Source organism: Galendromus occidentalis, unplaced genomic scaffold (genome assembly GCF_000255335.2).
Source record: "Galendromus occidentalis unplaced genomic scaffold, Mocc_1.1 scf7180000075986, whole genome shotgun sequence".
Lineage (NCBI taxonomy): Eukaryota > Metazoa > Arthropoda > Arachnida > Mesostigmata > Phytoseiidae > Galendromus > Galendromus occidentalis.
Window position 1 is genome coordinate 231,227 of NW_003803976.1, and position 16,990 is coordinate 248,216.

The 16,990-nt window shown below is 51.0% G+C and overlaps 2 protein-coding genes across 2 annotated transcripts; one reads left to right on the forward strand and one right to left on the reverse strand.

Annotated features, from left to right (window-relative positions):
- Positions 1–1,594: 1,594 nt before the first annotated feature.
- LOC100908957 (putative phosphoenolpyruvate synthase) lies at positions 1,595–8,896 on the reverse strand. The gene is made up of 28 exons (XM_029113037.1): positions 8,768–8,896; positions 8,386–8,458; positions 8,184–8,284; positions 7,974–8,107; positions 7,541–7,868; positions 7,288–7,422; positions 7,010–7,216; positions 6,699–6,887; positions 6,429–6,576; positions 6,265–6,324; positions 6,011–6,120; positions 5,783–5,920; positions 5,576–5,695; positions 5,395–5,458; positions 5,124–5,250; positions 4,793–4,970; positions 4,476–4,631; positions 4,215–4,349; positions 4,024–4,114; positions 3,854–3,942; positions 3,648–3,763; positions 3,422–3,511; positions 3,236–3,343; positions 2,986–3,076; positions 2,742–2,878; positions 2,530–2,608; positions 2,081–2,249; positions 1,595–1,929 (listed from the first exon to the last, which is right to left on the reverse strand). Exons 1-28 carry the CDS (start codon positions 8,894–8,896, stop codon positions 1,733–1,735), a joined length of 3,699 nt encoding a protein of 1,232 aa, XP_028968870.1. The 3' UTR covers positions 1,595–1,732.
- A 5,921-nt stretch (positions 8,897–14,817) lies between these two features.
- LOC108865056 (erythroferrone-like) lies at positions 14,818–16,699 on the forward strand. Its single transcript, XM_018641698.1, has 4 exons — positions 14,818–15,327; positions 15,721–15,882; positions 16,029–16,429; positions 16,516–16,699. The coding sequence occupies exons 1-4, from the start codon at positions 14,818–14,820 to the stop codon at positions 16,697–16,699; spliced, it is 1,257 nt and encodes a 418-aa protein (XP_018497214.1).
- The last annotated feature ends 291 nt before the right edge of the window (positions 16,700–16,990 follow it).

A 16,990-nucleotide genomic window follows, 5' to 3' on the forward strand; every position in this document is an offset into this window, starting at 1 on the left:
GATTTCTACGAAGAAGTGGTCGAGACTCCCTTGGCCAATCTTGTCCGGATACCTTCAATGATGCTGGCACCCTCATTCGCGAGCCTTCTCAATAATGACATAATATAATTATCCAAACGAGGAGGACATTTTTCTGCTTCCGTCTGTTCGCTGGCCCAGGACGGAGTCGTCTCGTGGAGCAATTAAAATCGACAGCCTCGCCCTCATATTCGAGCTCCATCCGCCCGTCATGCAATTACGACCCAAATATTCTGCACCTCTAACTCGAATCCGACCCTTTTTACCTCCACGGGCAACCACCGTTCCGGATCAGATCGGACGCTCGAGGGGATTACCGTTGCTCTAGAGAAATTGGCTCGGATCCCTTTTTGATCAAATTCATTGTATTCTCAGTATCGTGGCTTCAATCACGTTGACGCGCCTGTCTCCAGCGAGAATGCCAAAATGAAACCTCCGATTCGTGCTCGGGTTTTCTACTCAATTCTCAGGTTAGGGTTGCTCTCCATCTCAACGATGTATTCGGCCAGTCTGCATCCAGAAGTGGGCTCGAGAAGTGCACCCTATTTCCTTGGAGGGTAGCGGAAAATTGAGCGGTATTCTTCGACCGATATTTGTTCTGTGACCTTCCGGAGCACATTCTGACGTCGTTCCTTTTGATTTCGCATCCGGAGGGAAATTGAGCTCGATGGGACTCGGCAGGGAATATAATGCACCATACGCATATACGGATCATGCACATGTTTGTCACCACCGGCCAGAATCCGAGCCCCAGCTCGAGGACTAACTGCCCCTGGCGCTTCAGATTTGCTCTGAATGCCACCCTTAGCATACCCCCCTCCCTTCCAAAGGGTTAGAGAGCGAGTGGAGATCAGAGATAACCGATCCAAGATCGGCTTCAAGCTTGGCTAAGTCTCCTCGGAGGGAGTCTCTGGCCTCGACATTGTCGGTAGACAGGTCAGTTATTCGTGTATGCCAAAATAAGGGCACATCGTTGGCATGCTGATCACACCCGCCGCATGACCCGATCAGAGAAGCGCTCTCGAGGAAACCAGGAACCTAACGGACATCCTAGGCCATGGGGCGAAGTTCAGGTCCTTTGCGCTCGCTTGGTGTACTGCACATTCGAGTGTCTCGTCGGTGAGCGAAGTTACCAGCAGGAGGGATCTTGAATATTCTCTACAATCCACAGAATTCTGAAAGGGCGAGGTTCGGCCGAGATGACGATGTATGTACCTCATGCTCTCTGCATTTTGCCACTGATATCCGACTGTTTCGAGCAACAGGTCTCCATGACAGATGGCGACCGCTTGCCACCCTCTATCTTTCTTGCTTCTGATCTGATTGGGTCTTGGAGCTCCTGAACTTGAGAGCGATTCGGTTCATAGGACGCAACTTCGAATGGAGCGCTGCCGGCTGCAGCGGGACTCCACGTTTGAGCTACCTATACGCTGAGCACCTCGGAACAGCTAGAGAAGTTCCCAATCGAACATTTTTTGGTTACAAGGTATATTTTGGGTTCAGCTGTATTCAATGAGCCGAAAGTTCCCCGAACACTTCATTCCTTTTTCGGCTATTCGAGCGATACTAGCAGTTCTCGATACGGACTCACTGATTTATTCGTATATAAGAGGCTTTGATTTGGGCGTAAGAAACGCGTCTCGAGATTACCTTCCGATTCTCTCGAGGAGATATCATATCATAAAAATAGTTTTATCCGTAGCACGCGGTTCCTTCAATCGACCAGTTTGGTCACGGTTCCATTGGCACCATCGACCACGATACGGTCTCCTTGGGAAATGTACGACGTTGCTCCAAGGACGCCGACGACGGCGGGGAGTCCGAACTCTCTTGCGACGACCGCTCCATGGGAGAGGAATCCGCCAAGTTCTGTCACAACTCCAGAGAGCAGCGGGAAGTATGGCGTCCAACCTTGAACCGGATTAATGGGATAAGATCCAGAGATTTGGCGGTCACTACGAAACGCGGTCGACCAGAAAGTAAACGTGCGTGCCAGAAAGACTCTAGACTTGAAGCTTAGCATTCACACGATTTCAACGCGAGGGCTAGAAAGCATATAGACCTGTGTCCGTTGCGTTCGTGACCAGGATTTCTCCTTTCTGGATCAGATGAGCCTCGGATTCGAAGTCCATGATCACCCGAGCGATACCTTCCACCACGCCGAGACTCACGGCCGTCCCCTTGAACTGGATCTGGCCCGTGGTCCCGGGAACGATCGGATCCAACTTGATCTAGAATATTACTTTTCATTTGAGAATCGTATCGCCAGTCGGTCTCCCGATCATTCGAAGCCCACTTGCGTCGTAAAATAATTTGAACTCCCAATTAATCCTAGCTATAACTTCGGAGACTCGTGATTAGAGCGGGACCTCCATCGCGTTCGCGAGGGCCGTAAGAGAAATCTCAGGAGGAACTTTGATTTCGTCCTGCGGAGTGTTCGGACAGAGGCCACAATCAGGTCGCTCATGGAAGCTCAGCCCGACTTTCGAGCTTTCCATTCCGCTCATTTACCGGTTTCGGCATCCCGCACTGTAGACTCCTGAATTTAGCTTTATCCAATCTCGGATGGATGCGACTCCTCCGGATGGCCCTGTGAGACGGAGAGCGAAACAATAAGAGGCAAAGGATGGATAGAATTCAGCATAAAAAGTGACAATCATCGGGAAACTATGTCACAGACTCATTGCTTTATCGAACTCAGGAGCGTAATGTAATATCTTTACTTTGTCACCAGAAGAGGATTTCGCTGATGAATAAGCCTCCGAAGTTCTTCTACCGACAAGAAAAACACCAAGTCTGCTGATGGTAATCTTCCCTCGTGTACCATTCGCTTCGCCAGCGTTCGGAAAGCCATCCGAAGCTAGAAAAAGAAATATCTGAATGAAGTGTTGCTCTGTAGGAACAGGCCAAGAAATCCTCTGCTATCGATGTATCATAAGTCTTCATTTATCCGTGAGGGTCTTTCACCTGATGGATGACGGAAACAAGAGACGATTTTGTCGCTTCTCGAGCGTAAACTGCGAACTGTGCTTTCGGGAGTAACCACTTTAGAAGGCTCCTAGCGGACGAGATATAGAGCTCGTCACAATAGAGCAATAACCATGGGAATAAGAGTAAGGGTGTCCTCCTGATCATTTCCAACGACGGCCGTGGATTGCAGATGTAGAGGTTTTCTTTCCAAACCTCGAACCGTGCTTGCCATCGGCCTACGTCTCACCTGTAGATCCAACGCGATGAGCTCGGCAAGTCGTCGACGCTCAATCCTTCTTCGCTATCGCTTGAAGCCCGAGAAGTCTCGCTTGCCTTCACGGAAGCTTTGAGGACTCTGAGGGAGACGAAACCGATCATTCGGGAGGCACTGGTCACGCTTCTCCGGGAATCGCTACAAAGCTCGGAATCTTACCGAATCAATTTCTCTGGTTCAATGATCCACGGGTTCGACATCAGGTCGAATTCCTTATAACAGCGATGACCGTGGCGCCTCATGAATTCTCTGAATGGAAGCCGAACTTAATTCGGAAAGAGTCCAGAGTTCCCCTCAATAAGTACCGTGAGGGCGATCTCATCCTCTGAGCACCCTTGGTCGAGGCCCCGGCCCCGGATCCAGAGCCTTCCCCCACGCTTCTAACCTGAATCCCGTTGCTGCGGGTTCATCGGATTTCTCAAGCCATTCTAAAGCTTCGCTGTCTGGCATGTCACAGAACTGGTCGCCTCGAGGAGACTCCCGGATGAGCGCGGCAAGTTTCTGAAATGGGAGGGAACGCAGGGGGGCTCAACGGATGATCGAGAGGATTCGGAAGCCAGGCAACGAGGAAACCTCCGCCAGTAAACCTACCGCTAAAGAAAGAGGGATATTGGCGCTCTCAATATCGTGTCCCGACTTCATGAGACGAGTGAAGAAAGCAGTCGTTTCGGGACTCTGAGCTGCAGAAGAGAGAAGGATAATAAGAATTCGAGGGCGAAACGAGCTCTCCGACAGGTTGACAATGGTGTCAATGAATTTACCTTCTTTGCCGATAGACAAGCCGACGAGAGCTGGTATCGCGGCGCCGTATATGGAGTTCGGAATCGTCGCTTCTATCAGGTACGCTCCGCTCTGAAAGCGTGGGAGATTCTAGACTTCGCTTGAATACCTGGATCGCCGGTGAAGGAACGGAGAAGAACTGCAGCATCCGAAACTTCTCACGAGTACTTACGCTAATGCACTTGTGCATACTATTTATTATGGTATCGATGATATCCTCGGCGGACATGTCTTCGCTGACCTCGACCCGGAAGTCTCTCTCGATTTCACGAGCTTTCGTCAAAGCTTCGGCTGTGCGTCCGAGCGACTGGAATAAGAGAGAACCTTTTCTATGCCTCTCCGCGGCGAAGAATCTCAGTCCCACACGGTGTATGTCAGTCGTTCGCCTTCTGGCGCGAATCTCAGGGTAAACTGGTCCCCTTCGAAGGCTCACCCTAATGGCGTAAAATCCCGCCATATACGGCGCGTAAAACTTTTGAGGTCGGAGATGGCATATCGAATTGATCACAGCTTCGTCTTGCGATATATCCCTTCCGAACATCGACGCACCGATGCCCTTGAGGTCGTTGTTATTTTTCCTGAGTCCGGGCTAGTGGAAGTATGGAAAGACTTTTACAAGGAGCGAAACGTTGAAATTCCCACTTGAGCGAGTTAAAGCATGGACTGAATTTTAGGGAGCGAGACGGTGCAACTCAATCAGACCCTCATCTCACGGTCAAGTTATGAACAGATGTCGCTCCGGAGTCTCACCTCGGAAAAATTCATCCACCACTTTTTTCCGATACTGAAGCCTCCGAGGTAGACATAAGCGCTCCTCTCATACTCCTGACCGGGCTTGAATTCCAAGAAACGGTACTTGACGAGGTTGTCGAAGAAATAGCGCATCACTGACGAGGTCAGTGTAGGCAGCGCTCCCGGCAGCACTTCGCTGTAACGACGGAATCAGAGTTCTCAGGGAGTCTCGTCGATCATTGTATCCTACCCCTACCTCAGGTTCGGTATGAGGTATGTGGCTCTGGGAATTCTGTGCCTGGCCTATGTGATTCCGGAAAGCGGCTCATATGTCGAGCGCTATACGAACTCGAAATTTCCTCTCGAAAGCAGTTCCCTGTTCGTGCGCAACGAGCTATTATTGTCATGTTCGATTTCGAAGTCAGATTCTCGCAATGCCGACGTGACCGGCCGACACTGTAGGAGGAAGATTTTGCCTGCAAAAAAAACATTTCGACTGATCGTCTGAGGGTTCTTTTCTCCTCCCCTCAAGTCTCCGCTTTCGACCAAGTATGGTAGAAGTGCGAATTTTCTAATAAGCCGAAAAATCCTCGGTTATCCTATATGTAGTCCGGCCTCACCATCTTTCGTCGCCCATTCTACGTCGCGGCAGATACCAAAGAATCTGTCAATGATGTCTCCAACCTAAGAAATGAAAACTCTCTCGCAATCAGGCAATCTGAATCAGAAAGGAGGGTGACGACACAGCTGAGAATGAAGAACGGACTTTACGACCAATCACGGGGTTCCGGTTCGTCTCACCCGAGCAAGCCGTATCGCGAATGCCTCGTCTATGCAGGTCTCTTTACTCTCGTCGCCGGAGGATCTCGTCTCCGTGCCACCGTTTTCATTGAGAACGATAACCTCAGACTTGGCTCCGATCTGGGGAGTTTCTACGGGTGAGATACTTTGGGCTCGGTGGTATGATGCGCGCATCGCGTGCCGAGAGCATCCGACTCAGCCCCTTACCTTGGTCTCCTCGACATCGTATTGCTCGCTTCGATTCTTCTTCAAAACGAATGTGTCTGGCTCCGCCGTCGCTGACACGACGGATTCGCCAAGTCCAAAATTGGCGGTTATCGCAGTGTACAGAGGATTTGCCGTGACCTACGATTTCAATGAGCGCTTCACTACCTGATTACTGATCGGATCCTCTTTCGGGCCGTGACGGCCGGTTCCCGAGAGGCGGCTACCCACCGGGTCACAGGTGAACATCACCCCCGCTGCGTCAGGTGCGACCATTTCTTGAATGACCACCGCCATATTTGAGAGGATCGGTTGACCATATTGTCTCTTATATTGAACAGCTGTATCGTATAGAGTATAGAGCAGGGAGAGGAACTGTTAGTCGTCGTCGTCCATATATACCCCACAAGAGAGGGAAAGAATTATGAAAAGGGATTCGTTCGCGGAACCAGTCCATACACTAGCTGGGTTTCGAACTGACTTGCCTGTGAAAGCGAATTGGGATGCCCAGCATTCCGTGACAGCTTTTTCGATGGCCTCCAGCCCTGCAAGCCGGAAACGAATATTTCGTAGATAGTCCTTGGTTTTCGAATCGCACACACTTCTGTTGCGACTTAACTATACGTCGCGTACAACTCGGGACTCGAACAATTGGCCTCACCTTGAACCCCGAGCAAGGTAGTCATCTGTCCGGCAGCGGACATCTCCTCAGAATCTTCCCCGACAGCTGAAGAACGCACAGCGAAACGATTCGACTCCCACGACGTTCCGAACGTTGAAGTGAGAGACGCTATCAGCTACGGAGCGAGGCAAAATTCATAACTCGCTTTTTTCGGGAAACATTCCAAGTCACTGAGTGAATCGAGCGAGTGCCGACGCGTTGGTACGTCGCGACGTCCGATCGGAAACTCAAAATCACCTCTGCTCGCAGTGTTTCAGGAAGCGGAGTCGCCGAAACGTCTCGGTTGCATTCGATACACTGAGCCTTGACGTCTCCTCCCGCGGCTATTCCCTCCGCAAGTCTATCGGTTGCCTGTTTGCAACTCTTTTGTTCAGCGAAGACAGAATACGCCTTCACAGTGAGAATCACGAAGTTCGGAACTGCGAACTTGGAAAAAATACCGTGAATCGTCAATCCCATCTTACTCAAGATCGATTCCTTCACTCCAATGCTCCAAGGCGGTGGTCAATGTCCGGAATCCCGAAAATCATTCGTGCCTAGGCTACTACCGATGGTTCATGAGTTCCGGACTGCTTTGCTACAGCATTCAGCAAAGCCAGTGAGCTCCCCTTGCCGCCCGTGAGTTGACACTGACGCGCTTCCTCATCTCCGCTCGCAACGATCAATGGGGCGATAGTCATCGTGTTTTTCCGGACGAAAGTAGCCAGGAATTCTTCCGGTAAAGATATCGATTCGTCCTCCCCTGGAATTTCCACCTAAAACGGGAAACGTATCCGTTATATCTGCTCTTCTCCTGTCCGACTGAGAGTGTTCACGTCAGACTCACCCGGAAAATGCTGATCTTGAGTTCACGGCCCTCAACGAGGGCTGTGCCTCCGAACATTCGCGCGGAAAATCCCTGAGGGCCGGCAAAGGCTTCCTGAATCGGCTGCAGATCCACCTCATACGAGTCGGTCTCCACCTAGAGTAGAATTATCTCGCTCAACTGTCCGATCTATCCGAAGAAATAATTGTATATTCAAAAGAAAAACTCTCCATAATGCATATTACATAAGAGATGGACATACGGTGCTCCTCACCTGGAAATTTAGCTTCAACTTCTCCGGAGAGACGATGATTTCTCCTTTGCGGACCGCTTTCATGAAACGACCGACTGAGTACACGGACCCGCAAAGTGGGTAACTTCCATTCCGAGAGGTTTGTCCCTCGGGGCTCGCCAAATGCATCGAGGAGCCATCATTCGCATACCCAAAGTAGTGCTTGCAGCCCGCGGGGAAAATTGTATTGCGAGAAATCTCTTTGAAGCGGCCCCCGAAAAGCGGTTTCTCGACCGTCAGGGATCGGTCCACTTCGATTTGAGCGTAGAGCGTGCCATTCTGATCGTAACTGTGTATCGAATGGCATCCGCTGGGGAAGGAGCGGAGAAAGTGATAACGCCGCGGGAGCATCGGTCATTCAACGATTTTCGTTATGGTGGACTAAGGAATCGAGAAGGTTTTTCGGCGGTCTTACCGCTCAACAAAATTTAGAAGAGCGCCCAACGATGATTTCTCAATCAAGTTGTAGAAGTCCTTCGCTGATAAGTGTTTAGGCCACTCGAAAGCGTGACCGCCTGCGCTCCAGCGCATTCCGAATCGAACATGACGCTGAAACCACATGAAGATCAACTCAGAGAGGGGTTTCGCTTGAGGGCACTTCGACCTGCAAAGATTTTCAACCTACCTTTTCATTGCCTTCGTCCATGACTCCATTGAACGCTAGCCTCCATCGACGCATGGGTGCGTCGCATTCGAGCCGGAAGCCGTCGGACGAGTAGATGTTGTCTACGGATTGAAGTCCGTTCAATATGAATCATCCGGAGCTCAAATATTCCAAGGAGGATTCCCTGGTCCACATGTGAAATCTATGGACTATTTCGACTCACCCGCGCTCAGATCGATACAGGTGGACTTCGAATGGGCGAGTATTCTATCCTGGATTTTCAGGACGATGAATAACTAGAAATTAGAGGACCTCGCTGACTACGGATGAGCGAATCTAGCGAGCTTTCATGTCGCCCGCAGGCCGCCGAGAGCAGATACTCGAGCATCGGATCAGGGAAACAATTCATTCAATTGAATTTTCGTTGAGCCAGAGGCCATAATCTAAGGGATTGAAAGCAGCACACGATACAAGTACCCGAAGGCAGGGGAAATATTGAGATCGCTTTCTCGATGATGGAAGCTCTGTCAACCTGACGTATGCGATCCCCTCCGGGAGATGAGGAATATCCGGGCAGCGCTCCTCGGAAGCGATAGTGAACTCACCCGCGCAACACCTTGTCTCAGCCTTTCGAAAACGACGAGAATCTGATCGCCATCGTCCGGGTCGCATCCGTGGAAGATGATTCGGTCCCTGACACCGAATTTCCAGTAAGACGCACATATCGACTGCATTTATACAATATCATATAACTTTCGAGTTCTCTCTCGAACCTCCTAATTTCCGGCTGGGCTCCAGGCGACTCCAGAATCCATTCTCGATGAGGGAAGAGCAAATTGGTTTTTCTCGGATCTTTTGGTTTTTCCTCAGCTCATAGAACGGGAACGCTAGGGCTAGCCTTCTCAGGCGGAGCCAGATGTATAAGCGGGCTAGAAAAGCCCTCAGGAAGGCGAACATTCGCGAAACCTCAAATATACAGAAGAGAATTATTTTAGAGACTACATTTAGGGAGAATTACCGAAGATACCGATTCCGACTTTCATCAGCCCCTCTTGCGTTGCTGCATAGGAAGAAAAAGCGTAGGCTTCCGGAACTCGGAATCGACAGGGCTCAAGTCATCTTACTTACGTGCTCGGGGAGTCGTCGGCTCTAAACGTTGAATTCACGATCCCACTAAAGGGTCAAAGAGAGTGGCCGTAATTGGCCGAAAAAAACACGAGCGATGTCTTTGTCGCGACAGCCGGCTTCCATTCACCGAGCAGCTGAATTATCGACGTGAGACAGCGCTTCTAATGAAATCGACTCTCCTCTGTAGTGATAATCCTCGTCGTCGGGGACTTTGTATTTTTCGATGTGCTCTATTGACGATCTTGAGATCAGTAAAAGCGATTGGCCGGCTCGAACTCAGGGAATGTCCGCTCTCGATACGGTCGCGGTCATAATCGTTGCGTTTTCGATCCTGAACCAGTGTCGACCGCTGATTCCAAGCCGAATCACATGGCGCACGCAGGAATTCACGCGTGATCTCTGGATGGAATCGATCAACTATTGAGTAATAGCATGCCATGTCATCAAAGGAGGGCGAGGCAGTTCGGCTCTGAAGGGTCAAGCCGACCGAGATTTCTTCCTGAGCCCCTAGCATTTCACTCGGTAGGATCTTAGTGAGATACATGTTCCACTTAAGAGAGAGGCGCCATTCTCGGGAACGAGCAATCATCTCTGTGGATAGTCGAATCCTCACCGCCGCGGATACGCCAGATATTTATTGCGAATATTCCGGGAGCCTCCCAATGCTCGCCCGACTCAAGTCGAGTCAGCCTGGGAGTGGAGGAATCAGGAGAGATATCGAAAGAAAGACCGAGATTAAAGGATAATCGAGAACCCCGCGCCGCACAAGCGGTGTACCAAGATGGTGTGAACTTTGGCATCGGTGCAAACATCTAGGAGTTTTTGTGCGAGAAGGTTGATGCAGCGGAACGCGAGCTCGAGCCCCAGCTGAATATACACCTCGCTTTGTGTCGGACAGAGAGATGTCTGTCCAATTGATATGGACAACAATGGTGACTCTCCGATCAGGTTAACTACTTCCTGGTATGGAAGATCTCGTCGCTTGTAGCTGCAACCTGTCTAAACGACGCCCAAGTTCGAGCAGGCGTGCGCTGCTCTCATCATCGATTCCTCGGAATTTCCCATCGGGCGATGGCGGAGCTACGACGCACTCGAACGCACCCTATTGCGTCACGATGAATATCGATGAGCTTGTAATTCCATCTTGGTATGATTCGTCGGTGGATAGGAGTCGGAGCCGGCCCTGGATTGAGACTTCCTCCGGGAGTCTCGGAATCGATGATGATCACGGATACCGGATGAAAAACCATGGGAATCCTCATCACTGAGATTTTTGATCCGTGTATGATCGGTGGATCGGTGATCAGTGTATGAAGCTTTTTTATAAGGTGGTTGAATCTCGGCGTCGAGTCGTGTCCGCACGAGATACCCTCGGTGTTCGAAAAAAATCGTCCAATGATGTCTCGAAATGAGGTTTCAACTTATGTTTCCCTGATGATCTACACAGACTGACAATCCGGGGGGACAGTCGAAAGGAACGAATTGAATTTCGAGAGGTAGAGAGAGCTTCGAAAAGGCAAGCGCACCCTCAAGGCCTGCATTTCAGAGGGGAAAGCCGAGTGGGAGATACTCTCGACTCAGCTGCTCTTCCTGCATTGTCGCCCAGCCCGAATCAGTTGACGGATGTACGGAATTCCTCACGTGGATCGGCTTCCCCATGGCTCCGATATCAATCGGTGGGATCTTCTCTTACAAGATCCCATACTGTCTGCTGGTCTACATTAATTCCCTCCCGCTACCGGCTACCAATCTTGTCCGAAAATGATTGAAATGGCATCATGCTCGAATTACAGTATGTTGAACCCCTCCTGCGGAGCTCAGAGCCGTGAGGACGGTCTCCCTCCCCGTAAGAACATCCAAATCGTGGTCGCCTGAGGTTCGGAAACAGGCGGAGTCTGATTCGGATTCCATTCAACGGCAGCTCAAGGTGGGATTCACGAGGGCATGGCGAAAACGCTCCAGCATTCTGAAAAACAGTCGCTGCCGTCTTCTCCATCGTCCTTGAATGAAACGTACAGGTGTAAAGCTGTGAGATGACTTTGAACAGGTGGCACTTGGATCCGTCGGTGTTTCTTAAAAACCGGGGTTGGCTCCTGCTCTGGACCCGCAGAGAGCATCACAGGTGCCTGGGTTCTCGGATGCGAAGCATTTCGCTCGAGATTCGTTTTCGGTTGCTCAGGTGTCGTCTTTCAGGGAGGCCAAGTCCGAGTTCGGAATTCGACTTCAGTCAAATATTTCTCTTCTCATATTCTTCCTGAGGGCTCGCAGTCTCACTAGCACATCTGAGTGAATGTCAACACAACTGCTACCGAGGAACGTCCACTCGATTGCTCATCCCAACGATTCCTTGCGCACTGTCTACTTGCATTAGCTCGCTCTTCGAGCTCGCGGTGCTCGATATTCATCTGCCGAATTGATCCCGGGAGTTTGTGGTCTCCAATATTCTCAAAAATGGAGAGCGTGGGATTCAGATAGCGCGAACGCATTTCTTGAAGACTTTTTTTTCGTCGCTCCTTGGTGCCTTTCGAGAGGATCGGTGAGGTTCGGCCTATCGCCTCAGATCGGGAAGGGGAACCTGGAGGCCTCGGTCGGACCTTCGATTCTCCCCCCAGGCGAGCTCCCTGGCCCCCGAGTCTCCAACCCGAAGCTCCGGAGAATTCTCCGCAGTATCAAATCGAGAAGCTAGGGAAATTTTATTCTTTTCCTCCTTCAGTCGTCAATCCGATCGATTTTCATTGTCCAAATATTTTCAGCGGAGGTTTCCCCCTGTGGATCTGGAAGGTCTAAACTCGGAACTTGCAAAAGACCCATGAGTGAATCGATCTTTGTTGTACGAAGTGCCTTCCCCGAAATCCAAGTGTCAGAACGTGGTGCGAAAACAAGGTTCCGAAGCGATGCTCGGATTCCGCAAAACAATAACTTGGGTCAATGTGTGCGAAACCATCATCGACGCGGGATTCAGTTCAGACGGGGTCAGACATGAGTTGGTGGAGGACGGCTGTTTCGTGTGCGATTAAAGGGGTTTCCACTCGTTGGGCTTGCGACAGGTGCCGCGGTCATCGATGATTAGGTACCAGATGAGGATCTCTTGACGGTGCATCGACGCTTCCTCGAATCGCGGCTCGAAGGGCTGTGTTCGCCGCAATCCCACTTCTAATCAGAGGCCAGAGCATCAGTGTGCAAGGAACATCGACAGTACTCACGCATCGCCAATTCTGACTTGAGACTTGAAGAACCTCATTTAGAATTTCGAGCTGTTCCCAATCGGATCTTGCTGCGAGAAGATCTCGGCTTGCTCATGGCTCAAAAAAATTGGAGATAATCTTAATGATATTGATAATCCGATGAGCATCTGGGGAGATTCGGTGGACTCTCAGCGTCCAATTCACGAGCAAAGATCTTAGGCGGCACTTTGGAACTTCTCGACACCGTAATACGATCGGCGGTGTTGAAGTTTCGCCGTCAGAGCGTAGGTTTTGCGCTCTTCATTATATGGACTGCTCTCAGAGCGCTGCCTTTGAGTTTCCGCTGCGAGAGACTACGAGATGTCATATAATCTGAGCCTGCGGCGATGTACCTGTCGTAAATTGTCGTCGGGACCTTTCTTCTTTGAGAGGTATTCCCGATCCATCAACCCTGGAGACGGACGGAGAGCATCTGTACCTCACTGGGCTAAATGAAAATGATTAAGACATAGGTCGAAGATCAAGGGACATCGAATCGACTGGACGCACTCTGCAGCATGAGCCCATCAATCCAATTTGGGAAGCTCGGCGACACAATCATATACTTTCCAAAATATTATTGCCATTCTCAATCGCCTCAGTAAATCATCTCCTGAGACTTCCCAACAGAGGGCAGGGAAACCGCGTTCCCGGCCGCCATCACCGTCGAGTGCGTGTTTCTTCTTTCCCGATGTCTCCGGCGATCAATTGGACTAAATGCTCGCGCCTCTAGCCCCGTTGCGATCAGGCGGGGATGTGGCCTCCGGGCATTAGCGTCAAAGTCGTTTAGTCAAAGCCTGTTGTCGCCGTTTATGTGCGATCGAATGTAGTATGTAGAAGAACGCGCCGGTTCTGTGCGGCTCTCGCAAACGATCATCTCTCAGAGCTCCTGACAATGATTATTGCAACAGCGATAGGGATCAAGAAGTTACATGAATTTCGACGCGGCGACAGTTTAGGAAGATCTTTCGAACTCGAATGGACCCTTGGATCCAAAGAACATCGCTGACCGTATCGTGCATTGTGAAAGCCCGAAAAAAGCCGGCCACGGATTAGAGGAGTGGGCTTTCAGTGGATCCTTCGAAGCGATCTCGGTGAAAGAAGAGCTTTCATGAAAGTCTATGCGCCAAAGAGGATTAAGGCCGCCACCTATCCAGCGCCATACTGATACAATGCGGAGTGAATACATTCTGCTTCGCCAGCCGGGTTCGCACCGAGGCGACCGATCTCTCCACAAACTAGTTCATCGTACAGACGAACATTTTTGCCATCCCTATTTCGTTGTGACGCGATGACTTCGATCGGTTTCCAGGTCAAGCGCTAGGAAAGCTTGGAGAGAGAACGGAAACGCGCCCAGTGATTTGTCTGAACGTCGTCCCCTCCGCATGTTCCTTACGCTGCTCTGACGATAAGATGGAACTCTAGAAATGAGATCGGGGCTAGCATGGAGTACTCTGAAATTTTCCGGACAAGAATCTCGAGTCGACGAATGTCGAAGCTGCTCGGTGGTTTCATTCCATAAACCGCTAACGATTCACCGTGAGCGCGGTCAAACGCTGTCTGGTTTGCGTGCGGGGGTGGACGTCATTGTGAGATCTCCTCGAAGCGAGTCAGCCAGCAAGCCAGACAGCCAGCAAGGAATTCGGTTAGTCCGGTGTTTCACGGGAGTGGGCGGTGTGAGCTCTTTGCCGAGGTCGAGAATTCCTCGGGAAGCTTCTTTCTCTTCGGCTTGTTCTAATGGTACACACAGGTGCACTCGCTGCGGCGAAGTGTGTTGACTCAGTCCGTCGTCGTACTCAATTGTACCCTTCCTCCTCATACTAGTTGAACGTCCAATAGCCCACCGCTCGACTGACGGTCGGTCGGTCGGTCAATCTGTCCGTTTGCTCGCTCGACCGTTCGTTTACCTGTTGCCTACGTTAGCGCGAATCTTATGCGCGGTTTCTAGAGCGGATGTTGACTCGCGTGCTCGGGCCTTGCATACGAGGCTGACTTGGACTCCTCCTCGGACGCATCCTCCCCCAGGTTGAGGGAAGGGAGCCGAAGAGGAGCTACCCACTACTTAAAGGGAGAGGGAGCCCCAAAACTCCAGTTCGCGCTCCGAGACTGCACACGCAAGTTCATTATCTGACCGAGTTGCACTACGAGAGCGGGGAAAAACCAGAAGAGTCGCTCGTACGGCAGGCGCACTCCTCCTCCTTCGACAGAGGAACCTCACGCCTTTTGGCATTAAAACGGATCCCGAAAAAGGTCTGAAGGAGGATCCCGCTCGCGGGTCTCCCAAGCATCGAGTCTGCTTGGCGATGGCGTTGACCAGCCTGATGTGCTCGTTGACTCTCTTTGTGATGGTGATCCTTGGAATTATTTTCCCGAATCTAGTATTCGGTGTGTCGGCCGATGAAAACTTCCGGAGGGTCGACCCCTCCATGCTGCGGACTACAGTGGGCTCGTCGTCGCCGTCTCAGCAAGCGATTGTTCCGATAGACCCCGCGGTGACTTCGACCGCTCAAACGCCCGTGCGCGAGGCTTTTGTGATCTCACAGAAAACCGCCCCGCTGACCAAAGACGAAGAGGAGAAGATCAGCCAAGAAAAACGCGAGTTGTTGGAAGAAGAACGCCAATGGAAAGAGCACAAAGCCGCCGTGGCAAAAAGACCCCGTCGGACGAAGCACAAACGACGACCCCCTACGGCGACCCTTGATCCTAAGAAAACGTGGCAAGCTTTCCTACGTCACACCGAGCTCCAGGCACCGAACGACAAGAAGAAGGGACAGTCTCCACCAAAGAAAGTTCATCCGTCGATTCTCCGTACAGTGAGTCATCAACTATGAGCTATATATGTTTTTCTCCACACGGGAGTGCTCCTCGAATGGGTCTTCCATCGATCAGACGTCTCCGAGGAGATCATCATCGGGTTCACAACGTCTTGGTTGGGAGCCTTGCGTAGCATGCACACGAAGATGAGGGTCGCGGAAACACGTCGAGGTTCAGGAGCCCCGGTCTAGGGAATTCCAAGCCGGGAGATTGTGTTTATTCGTACTTCTTCCGTGTCTTACATCCGCGCCTATGAAAAAAACTATTGAGCTGGACTGAGCGCCACGGACAAGCTTCTCTTGTCTCAAGTACATCAGACTCCCCGAGGAGAATGAACTTCCAGAATTATGTCCAGAATTCGACGGAGCTTTCAACTAGGTTTTATTCTTCAGCCATTCAACTCGTACCGAGAAGTGGATGAAATTCGTGTGGCCAGAGTGAACGAGAACAACTCCGGTGCGAACGCCGGCATCAGTCGACAGGAGATGATAGAACACATGAGAGACCTCATCCGGGATGCGACCGAGAGGGGAATAAGCCGCGTAGACTCGAAGGTAGGCTGATCTTCATTTCCTGGCCGAGCGGCCGGCGCGGCAGCAGCTCGCTCGTCCATCCATCGCGTTGATGCTTCTCGTCTTCACGGAAGTGGGATGGATTTTTTGTGCTCGAGCACCTGTGCTAACCTGGCGTATCGTTTCAGTGCACGACCAATTCAACGAAGCCCGACTGTGTTGAGAAGAGAAACCCTGCGGGGCATCCACTGCTTGAAATTGAGAGGGCGGCTCTCATCCCAGAAACATACTCGGCTTTCACTTGGCGTTTGAGTCATAAGGTCAAGGTGCGCAAACAACGTGAGGTCGAACTGAAACCGTACTATCGGCCGCGGCTCACGGGATCTATCGAGCGCGGAGACGGTCTCCATGAAGACGCAGGGAAATTCATTGCTCCGATCAACGGACTCTATGTTTTCAACGCCAACGTATTGTTCAACGTCTCTTTGTCTCCTCTACAACAACAGCAGCAGACATCCCCGAGCAGGAATTCTTCCGACGGGGTCGTCATCCTCAAGCTGTGCATAGATGAAAACTGCATCACCAGCCTGTGAGTACGCGGACTGAGCCATAGCTCCGAAGAGGATCTCAGAATATCCAACGATCGTATCTGAGTTTTCATCTCCACGTTTTCAGGTCTCTGCAAGCTATGCGAGCTATTGTGCCAAACGAAAGTGTATTCACACTCAATCTCTCCGGACCCCTGAGACTCCTGGCCGGTCAGAGTGTTTCGCTTTACGTGACCAACAAGGGAAAAACATCGATTGTCCGAGTTCTGGAGGATTCTACATTCAGCGGCTATTTGACGTCATACTTCTGAACTGGGGAGCCTGAGCGCTGCGTCAGCAGATGCGGGATTCGTTCCCTGAGACGGAGATTATTTATCGCACATTTTCGGAAATTTTCGAAGCTGCGTGCTGGGAGCTGCACGCTCGATATCCGGGTCGACAAGGGGACGCATGATGCCAGAGAGGAGCGGATATCTGTACATAGGAGTCTAGTCTTCCAAACGAATGGATCAAACCTCTAGATATTGATAGTGTCTATTCGGTTGACGTTGATAATAAACTACATATCAAGACAACAATTGAAAAGAGTCACGTCTCAATTT